This window comes from Danio rerio, chromosome 20 (genome assembly GCF_052040795.2).
Source record: "Danio rerio strain M-AB ecotype USA chromosome 20, GRCz13ab, whole genome shotgun sequence".
Classification (NCBI taxonomy): domain Eukaryota; kingdom Metazoa; phylum Chordata; class Actinopteri; order Cypriniformes; family Danionidae; genus Danio; species Danio rerio.
Genome location: NC_141040.1, coordinates 30721051 through 30732204, shown reverse-complemented (window position 1 = coordinate 30732204; position 11154 = coordinate 30721051). Strand labels below are relative to the sequence as shown.

The following is an 11154-nucleotide window of genomic DNA, read 5'->3' as shown; positions in this document are numbered from 1 at the left end:
GGAGGAAACCCATGCAAACATGGGGAGGACATGCAAACTCCACACAGAAATGCCAACTGGCCCAGCTGAGACTCAAACCAGCGACCTTCTTGCTGTGTGAAGCAATAGTGCTACCCACTGAGCCACCGTGTTGCCCTAAAATAGTTCAGGTTTAAGTAAAAAAATTATGTGAAAACATTTTATATTTAATAATAATAATAATAATAATAATAATACACAAACTTTTAACAACAGTACTAAATGCTATTTAACAGTTATATATAAATTTTATGATAATAATTTATTCAAAATAATTAATTATTATTATAAAATTCAAATATTATTCATGTTTGTTATTTATGTAAAATCTAATAAAACATCTAATAATTAATTATATAAATTTAATTATTAAAATATAAAATTTGTAGGTAATAATTATTATTATATTTTTTATTATTATCATTAATAATTATATTTTAATTATACTTGTTATATATATTTAATTATTCACTTTGTAAATGAAAATTAAGAGAGAGAGAGAGTAAAAAATAGTGTCCAACTCCTCCTGCACATTTAAACCTTAAGCTGGCGCTGTGACGCATCTTCACCATGAGCCAGCATGATTCCTCTCCTCTTCGTTCTGTGGTGTACACGTCACTGGCGCTCTGCTCTGTGATTGGCTGCCGACTGCAGGTTTCTGATGTGTCTCTCCAGCAGCTGGAGTTTCGGATGTGTTTGCATCCGTAGTTGATAAACGAACGCACACAGCGGAACCAAACCACACACACTCGGTCAGAACAGAAACCCGCTCCAGAGAATGGCTCAGTGTACAGCAACGACGACCGGTGGCGGTATGAACGGAGACAGCAAGAGGAAGAGGAAAGTGGCTATCATTACAGGCATAACCGGTCAGGTAACGTGAAGTATTGTCTCAACAATTCCGACACGGTAGCCGAGACGCGTAGATGGTCCAAAAAACAACCATTTAGTCAGTCATACGCTGCTCTGAACCGTTGTGTTTTTGTGCGGAAAACTGAAGGATGTGTGATGCAGAATGACTAATTCGCTCACTGTTTAGTCTCATTAGAGTTTAAAAATATATCTTTAATAGTAACCGAAGCTGTCAGCTCTTAAAATAACGTTAGGGAGACGATGACAGACTTTTGTGGGGTGGTTTTATCTTGCACGTTTCTACGCAGACTGAGTGCAGGACTCTGTTACCTATTTTGGTAGCCATGACAACTATAATTTTAGCTCAAATCCAATATTTAGTGTACATGTAACGTTAGTTATTTCGGTAGCATCTTATTTTACATCCCAGTTTCAAGTGTATACTGACTACCTTATTATGTAATTACTGTGTAATAAATAGGTACTAACTTATCTAAACCTCCCCTTGAACCTAAACATAATGTAGTTTGCTTCTATAACCCAGGCCAGCATCTTTTAGGTACCTTAACTACACGTTAAACATGCATGCTAGTTAGTTCTGTTAACAATACAAACAATATTTTAGAATGAGCTCTGCTTCAGGTAGTGGCTTGGTAGTATGTGGTTTCATTTCACACGTCATTTCCTGACATTATATGAAAGACAAAATAACTGACAACTGCTCGTGCGTTCCCTCTAGCCTCTTGCACAACATTCCTGTTGTGTAATTTGCTGATTAAAATGAAATCTTTTTTAAGCATCACATCGAATATGATCGTCACTTTCATTAAAATCTGTTGATGTGTGGGAGTACTGACCTTTTCACTGTGGTAAAGGGATGGTTAATGTAAAAATGTTAAGTATCCCCTCATCCCTCAAGTAGTTTCAAACCTTTACGAGTTTCTTTCTTCTGTTGAACACTGAAGAAGATATTTTAAAAAATGCTGGTTGCTAGGATCCGTTGACTTTCATAGTTTAGAATAAATACTATAGAAGTCAGACGGTCCCAGTAACCAACATTTTTTTTTAAATATCTTCTCTTGTGTTCAACAGAAAAAAGAAACTCAAATGGGTTTTGAAGAAGAAGTGAAAGTCGAGTAAATGATTAGAAAATGACAGAATTTATTATTATTATTATTATTATTATTATTATTATTATTATTATTATTATATTTTGGGTAAACTGTGGGTGAATCCCTAAAACTGACTTGATACTCCTAGACATGTGTATATGGTGAACTAATGAAATTATATTCTTTGTACAATAGACATAATTTGATTTGCATACTTATTTGTTTGTATTCTAAAAGTTCCTAAGTAAACATGCATTTCAGATTTTCAAATAATGCACTTTTTAAACCTGAATAATATAAATTGATGAAAAATAATTTTCTAAAAATGCACAGTGCTCAGAATGCTTAGAATAAGGATATAGATTTGATTGATCAATATTTATTAACTTGCATGAACAATTTAATAACCTTTTAGAATGACCACTAAATAAATATTCACTAAGCTAATGGGTTTCACTTTAAGTTAGCATGAAACAGCAGTTGCGATGGCCTTTTTTCCCCCTATTATTATGTGTATTTAGCACAGTCGCACTGCAGTTTGTATGTATTTTATGATAATGACTATTTTGTAGAAACTCCTTTTTGTAGGTTTTGGTTTGAAGTACTCACACCAGAAGTGATTGTTTAGAGGCAAACTTTTATTAAAAAAAAAAAAAAACTTCCACTTTCTCATGTATTTCTTCTAATTTATTAACATCATGAGAGCAGAACAAACTGTAATTTGCATGAGAAAGATTAATAGTGGATTACATTTACCCATTCACTTCTCGATGTACAAAATTAGGCCCAGACCTACACTTTTTTTGTTTTTTTTTGTGTGCATTTTTACAAATTTGTAGATGAATTTGTATAGATTTGTATAATCTCACTTATACAAAATGTAAGGCTTTTAGAAAGAAGTTCTGCTCCAACCCTAACCCCTAAACCTAACCCCTGAATTGTGAACAGTACACACCAATATGATTCAAGTATAATTTCCACAAACAAAAGCGGTAATTATTTATACTTCTCCATTGAGATTGTGTTGGTATATCCTTGTGAAATGGCATTTCAAACAAGAAAGAATAATGTAGGACTTCAGGGTGTTGGCAAGGTCTTAAAGTTGAATGTTTTAAAATTTAAAAACTAAATTTTAGGCCTTAAAAAGTCCTAAATACACTGAAATGTAGTGTTGTAGGTCTTAAATCATTTTAAAAATGTCTTAAAATTTCCTGTCCAAGTAAAGCTACCAAATTCACTGATACCCAATCACCAATAATCCACCAGAAAATCTTTTTTTTTTTAAATATAATTTGGTTGTTATTGCAAAGAGATACAATTCACAACATTTGTCAGGCATTTTTATAGCAAGTTCTCCAAATTAAATTCCCAAATCAGGAAAAGAAAACTAAAGCATCGCATCCCTTACTTGATCTTCCATTAATACTGTTTACAGAAGTAACCGGAATATTAGAAAAAAAGTATTAGTTTTAGTAAAAAAATAGGGGAAAAATCATTCATATTGATCTTAAATTTGATTTGAAAGACCTGCAGAAACACTGGACTTGACTTTGTATGGCTAGGCTGTAAAAATAAAAGTGTTTTCTGTTTATTTACGGCTGTGAACTGCATTATGGGACCTTGATCTTTGCTCTGTCAATTTGTGATGTTGAAAATTCAACTCTGCAGTTTAATAAAGGGCATTTTATTGACATTTTAGTAGTTTGAAATCATATAATCATAAAAAATAGTATATCAAGAAATTAGTCTGTAAAATAGCAAAAAAAAGTACTGGCAGTTTATTACAAAGTTTTTGTAGTGTAATAAATAACACCACCCCAGACAGTATACCACTTTAAACTATTAAGAATGTCTCTTTTTTTTTTTTACTTTTCAAGGTTAAATATTGGTGGATGAAAGATTAAGATCCCAAAAAGCAATTTAAAAGCTTAAATAATTGGGGAAAATTATAAAAAAAAAAAACATGATTCACAAAATATGGAAAGCCGCAAATTAGAATAGATTTGATCATTGTGGCTTGGTGGTCTTATATGAGTTACAGTTTGTCCCCGCATGCTGATAAATAAACCATCAGAAAAGAGACGAGTTGCTTTTTTCACAAAGAGATAACAAAATACACCCAGTTGTGTGTGTAATGCACTGCAGGCCTGGTGGTGTTATACTAGAATGACAGCGGGTTTGGTTTGACACGTTGCCTAAGGTTGGTAACATTTGCCATGTAGAGAAAAGAGAGTCTTACGTGAGCCCTTTAATTGTTGTCTCTCTCCCCACCCATTCCCTTTCACAATGAACCACAGTGAACTTTGTAATAGGAGAATTATGAAACAAATTTAATTCCCAAATCTTCACAATTCTCTAAGCAGGTAGCAAGAAATGGTTTTGCGTAATGCTGCTGGCTAAGAATAGATTTCAAATAGAAACACTTTTTGATTTTAATCATGTGCAGAAGTCTTGTTTAGCCAAGATTACAATCATGGGTGTACGTTGAAAATGGCAGACTATGATAATGAGTATTCAGGTTTTTAGGTGTAACTTGGTATGTTTGAATAACGAGCTTGTCCAGTTCTATCCAGTTTGTTCTCAATAGACTTTCTGGACCTTATAAGAACATCACTAAAATTGTGTTTTCTTTTATGGGGGTGTTATGCTACACACGTTTGTCGCAAACATTTTCCGGCCGGGTTACATAAATCTCTTACAGTAATTGGATTTGGGGTATCCCTGACAGGGGAAAAAATCCCTGAGGGTTTCAATAAGAGTGTTGCAACAATCATCTTATCCCTCAAACTTACCTACAGTAAGTGTCTATACTTAGCATTTCCTTGTAGTTTGTGGTAATGATAAATGGAACAGAACAAACCACAAAACCAACATTTGCCATAACCACAGTTAATATACAGTAGTTAACAGTTGAATTAGATCAAAAAATGTTGCTCAAAATTGTCCTAAAACGAAGTGCTGTTTCCGCTTTACAGCATCTTCAACAAAGGTCATGGAGGCAGACAGAATCTGTGGACAATGTTTGTTATTTCTACGCTGAAGTTTGTAAATTTATACAGATGATTTTGAGAGGCTCTACTACCTTCCTAAAACCTTAAAACGTAATAAAAATAATAACGTTTTAAGATTTATTTAAGGTTTACAATGCAAATCCAATTAGATTCTCGTTTGGTAAACAAAGCAAGTCTCTCATATAATAATTCTACTGAAACAGAACATTTCACAAACTGTATTATAAATAAATAATATTATGATTTGCATATCAAATCAATATTAGTTATCAATAATATTAATCAATAAACAATAAATAACTAAACAATAATCAATATAATTAATCAAAATATTACAAAAATTGTAGAAAGCTATAAGAGCTGAATTAGCTAACGCATGTGTGTCTGATTGGGGTTGGAACTAATTTGGAACTATTTGCAGGACACTGGCCCTCCAGGACCAAGTTTGGGCACCCTTGCTTTAGATAAATATGCCTTTTTTTCAAGATTGCTATAACCCATCAATCACACATTTAAACAAATTGTATTGCATTTGCTTTAGAAAAATTTAATAATTGCTTTAATGGAATTTTATAATATCTGAGTTGACTGAGGGAGCTGTCTTGGTCACTTCAATTTATTAAGGTGAAATGTTGAAAGAATGCTTAAAGAGTTAGTTCTCACAAAAATTAAAATTATGTTATTAATTACTCAACCTCATGTCATTTTAAACCTCTTCGTTTATCTTTGGAGTACAAGTTAGGTTAAACCCAAGAGCTCTCTGATTAAATAGCAACAGCACTCTTTCAAAGTCTTTAAAGGTACCAAACAGGTGTCACAACAGATAATATGCTTTCAATCAGAATATTATGAGGCTAAGTGTACATTGTAAAAAAGTGATTATTAGGGAGTAAACCTGTTGTCATAAAAGCAACTAGTTGACTTTACTTAAAAAAGTGAGTAAAGAGAATGTAACTTGCAACTATTAAGTTGCTTTAACTTTTTTTACTTTTTTATTTTTATGCACAAAATCATTTAGTTAAACAATTTAAGGCAACAGGTGTAATCCTTTTTTTTTTTACAGTGTTTACCTTATAAATAAGTGTTTTTATATAGCTTAAATGCTTTTATGCAACCAGGCCCAGATTAATATATATCTTTTTGAGTTCAGAACATGTGTACTATACAAATGCATTGTTATTTTAAAACTTAATGAACTTCTAGTTTTGTTTTAATCAATAGTGATTCTTTTAATGCATGAATAAAGCTTAAATAGACATTGTAGACACCTCATGTCCAGTAATTGCAGGAAACGTGAAATGGTGCCATTTTTCAAATTCTGCTTATTTTATCAGGACATTTAATCAGTGCGTTTATATGTACTTCCTTGTATATTGTACATGATTACCAGAGACTAATTTAAATACCTAATGTTTATGTTATTTGTTCAGTTAACCAAAAGACAACAAAAATAATAATAAACTGAGTTATTTACAAAACTGTTGTTATTTGTAATGTTTTACCCCATTCTTAAATATTCAGTATATTTATTATATTTCCAAACTGAAAGTAACAGACTGTATAAAGCGCACAGACACATTAAATAAGGCAAAATTGTTAAGTTTTTAGTAGTTGTTTGTTGCTGAACACCATGTTAGATTTTTATAATTAAAAGGTATTGCTAACATTAACATTTTAGAGTGTTTTTTACATTTAGAAATATTCTTGCTCAAGCCAACTGACGCATTCCTTGTGACATAAAAGCTTTATTCTGGCCAGGAATAAAGAACAGTCAAGGAAATTAGAAATTTGAGCGTAGTTAGATTGTGTAAATATGAATTATTAAAATGATCAGAGCATGCAGAGCCTCTCCCACGGAACTCTATCAGACACTATTGTGTGTGGAACTATAGACTAAATGGGTTTGTGTGTATTCTTCTGAGGAAGCATTAATCCTGCCTTGCCTTTGTTTGTCAGTTGCTACAATTTTAGCAAATGAAAGACAGACTGGACTTTTTATATTTACTTGTGTTTTAATAATATTTTGTTAGTTTGGTTTGTGTGTGTTTTATACGCCCTGTAACTTATGGATTTGTTTAATATTTAGCTTTTTTTTTAGAAAATGACAGGTGGCCAGAATATTAAATGTTTTCATAGTGATTGGAAAGCAGAGTTATTCCACTAAATATGATTAAAGTATTGACAGTCGAAAAGTATTATGACAAACAATTATTGGTGACAACAAATTTTTTTGTCACAAAAAAAAATTCATATTTGAACTAAAGTATTTCAGTTTGTACACTGCGATGACTAGAAAAGATTATGTTGATACCTTTTTGTTATTTTAGGTCAAACAATTTTTTTAAAAGAAGTATTTTTTTCACAATATGAAACACTTTTTAAAGAAACCTACGCAGCCAGTTGGTAGTTTACCGTAATTTTAAGTCAACATTAGAATGTGACTGCTGACGTGGACGTGACGTTGGAGATTGCGTGTCATAAAGAGAGTTAATGGTAATAATTAAGCTTTTTTGATTATACAGGAAAGACCGGCTTTCACAGTTTGCTTGAGTTTTTGTTATCAGGAGATTCCGGCATGACTTGAATGTCTGCGGTGTTTATTATTGACAGACTAAAGAAAGAAGTTCTTCAACGTGGGCACGGTGCAAACATATTGTATGAAAATGAAGTGGTAAGTCAGAATGCAGTTTGCCTAATGAACAGCAGAGGGCAGTGGAATCACACGAATCTTTCACTCGGAGAATATTTTCATGCATGTTCTTGACAGACTCTTCCAATCCCATGCAGTTCAGTTGAAATACTGTTGGTGGAGTGTCTTGTTAGCTTGTTTTTTTTTTTAAATAAAAATTAGACTCCATTCCGTAGTGAATTTTTAATTTAGTTCAGTTGGTACACTGTAAAAAATGCTGGGTTCCACACAATCGATTTGTGTTGGGACAACATCAAGAGATTTAGTTAACTTATTGTTTCAGCAAATTTAAGTTTAATTTTTGTTTCACACACTTAAGTGGATTGAAAATAAAACAATTAAGTTGTCCCAAACAAATTCAGAAATTATGTTGTTTCATATTATTTTAAATAAGTAGTTTGAACAAACAGCAAACATAATTTTTAAGTGTATACACAGTTAGTTAAAATAAGTTAAGAATATAGTGCAATTTTTGCAAATGTATGCACAATGTGTTTATACTGGAAATGTGTAAGAACTGTAATAAATATTACCTGCCACAAAGGGTCAGGGGTCACATAAAAGTTCTAGGGTAGTTATTGAAATGTTTGCAGAAAATGTGTTTAAAAAGGTCAATAAATAAACATTTTAGACTTAATCAATTAAAAACGTGTAATATAAAAGAAGCAAATAAATAAATACTATTTAAAGAAATTATAAATAGCATAAACTGTAAATACACAAAGTTGCGAAAATAATATTAACAATTAAATTAAAAATAAATGTATAAAATACTTAAACAATATTTACTTTAAAATAAGTAAATAAACACACATTACTCTAAAAAAAACAATGAATAACAGCTGGATTAAATAATATAAAAACCTTTAAAAATTTAATTATAAAAAAAAAGATTAACGAAATATATATATATATATATATATATATATATATATATATATATATATATATATATATATATATATAAATGTTTTTAAGAAAAGTAAATAAACACACATTACTCTTAATATAACGAACAAAGAATAACAGCTGGATTAACTAATCTAAGAGTGGTAAAAAATGTAATCATAAAATAAATAAAATCACATTATATATAATAAATTCTTTAATAAAATAAAAAAATATTTTAAGAAGTAAATACGCATACATTAGTAATAACAAACAAATAAAAAGCAAAACAATTTTAATAAATAAGCATAAAATATTAATGTAAATTAGATAACAATATTACAGTAAAAGCATTAGAATAAATTAAATCAAATGAATAATATCAGATTATATTCAAATCATGAATAACCAAATAAAAGATTTTAATTAGTACCAAACACCACAAGTAACATTCAGTGCTGTTGCTGTGGAAATAATAAGCAGACTACAGTACATTTTCAGCAAAAACAAAACAAAACGTATGACTAAAATAAACTTGACCTATAATATTGAAGTTTATACATCTCTGATTTTAATGATTTTCCGCATAATATAAATTTCATACAGCACTTTTACTTCTGATTTGCTGTATATGTCTGTCGCCATAAACCTCTTCTGGACACACTCTACCACTTGCGTCAAACCCAGTTTCCATAACCGAAATGAATGGTGAAGACTTTAATTTTGTGTCTTTTTGATGATGCTCACTTAATTATGTTCAAATTGTTGCGCTTGTTTGTGGTTCATAAGGGAACACAGAGGCCATTTGTTTGCATTCATGCTTTGAAAGGGTGAAGAGAGAACCACTGTGTTTTACTGCGGTCACAGGCCTATTTTCACACAGGCAAATTGACAGTACGTACGCAAACAGATGATACGTCACAGACACACGGACTGTTTTGCTTGGGCGAGTCAAGTGAGCTTATTTGATTAGCTTCATTCTTTCCTTAACCATTTTGGTTTTCTCTGCATAAATTCATCCACGGTTTGCCATTAGCAATCAGCCCGTGTCTCGTGCAGAGGATTTAAAAGGCCTATAGATTTATCTTTATGTAGAGCATCAGGATGATGGTGATTGCAATGGAAAGTTTTTCCAAATTAGCCAGCATTTCTGAGATGTTTCGCACATGTGGTTTGACTCAAAACAAGTGCTGATTAAGCATTAAAAAGTGATTTAAGTTGATAATTCTGACAGAAAGGGATTGAGTGTAATGGTAGGACGGTGTGTTCGTATGCACAGACTTGTTGGAATGTCGTGTCCATCTAGGTTTCCTGTCTATGAACGCAATCTGCGGGAAACAGGCAACGTTTCCCAACAGTCTCAGCATGACGATAAGCTGCTTTTTATCAGGGTTATGAGTCTGCACTGCTGTTGGCACTGCTTTTGTCACAAAAATACACATACACACACACACACACACACACACACAGAAAGGGCCTCAGGTGGTCAGACATTGAGCGGTTTGTATGTAAATGCCCAGTGAGCGGTGTGAAAAGGAAACGGAAATGTATCTTTAAGCACATCTTTTCCTCTGTGGATGTATGTACTGTACTTATATACCAGCACACACACAACACACACAAACACACACACATGGCTGCTCCAGCTTCTCATTTTTTCCCAAAGGTCTTTGGGACTTTGCCTATATCACCCCAGCAGGAAGTAGGGGGCGGAATGCCATGGCCGGGGCGGAATGTTCCAACGTTCTAGAATGTGCGGTCGGGAAGTATGAGGGGGGAAAAATGGGAGAACGAGAAGGAGACGAGAATAAGAATGAAAGAGGCCTCAAAGGTTGTTTACGTTTTAGCTTAAAATGTGTCTTGAGGCTACAAATGGGATGGCATTTGATAGTCAGGTGGATTTGGTGGCTTGAACTGAGCTGTCTGTATTTTACTAACTGATTCAATGGCCTTGTTTGATGTGTTAGTTCTCTTTTGTGTGTGTTTGTGATGAACTTGAATGATTCAGTAGGTTTGCTGTCCTTTTAGATCAAGAATAATGAAGTAGCTGTTTATTTAAAGTGTCAGGTTGTTCATATTGGATATTGACACATTAACATTTGCTACAGGGTAAAAGATTCAATTAAATACAAGTTACAAGTCACAACATTTATTGTATGAAAACAGCTTAATTACAATCAAAATCAGAAAAGATTAAGGTGTTATGAATGGGGTGGACAGTACAGCTGTCAAGCGTACACAGTTAATCTGTACTGTTATACAATGTAATTTACTTTTTCAAAAAGTATATAATATATTTTCAGTGTAGTTATCTGGCTAAGAAGTCAATATTGTGGCAGTAGCTTGTCTGTGAAATAGGACTGGGCAATACAGCTAAATAAATCACGATATAATATTTCACATCATTCAGTATCGATAATTGTTGAATTTTCTTTTACAGTCCATTTATGATATGAGGATTTTAAAAATTGATTTAACTACTTTATTTTAATTTAGCAACATTACTAAGCCAAATAGTTTTAATAGTCAAAAACACAAAAATATCTCATATCATGTCTTATAAAAAAATAAACATAAGTGTTGA

General features: G+C 32.1%; 1 protein-coding gene and 1 long non-coding RNA gene across 10 annotated transcripts in view; one reads left to right on the top strand and one right to left on the bottom strand.

Moving 5' to 3' along the window:
- Positions 1–1891, bottom strand: part of LOC141379245 (uncharacterized) — a 44093-nt gene extending 42202 nt beyond the window's left edge. For all 3 annotated transcript variants that reach the window (XR_015518452.1, XR_015518451.1, XR_015518453.1), the window contains exon 1: positions 1728–1891. This is a non-coding gene — a long non-coding RNA (uncharacterized LOC141379245). The remainder of the gene's footprint in view (positions 1–1727) is intronic.
- The window catches only part of gmds (GDP-mannose 4,6-dehydratase), a 112363-nt gene continuing 101870 nt past the window's right edge, over positions 662–11154 (top strand). For 5 of the 7 annotated variants that reach the window (XR_015517502.1, XR_015517501.1, XR_015517503.1 and 2 more), the window contains exon 1: positions 711–892. Coding sequence is in view for 4 of the 7 variants with exons in the window: in XM_087296469.1 (XP_087152595.1) it covers positions 797–892 (96 nt within the window). In the remaining 3 variants the exon portion in view is untranslated. 7 annotated transcript variants of the gene reach the window in all.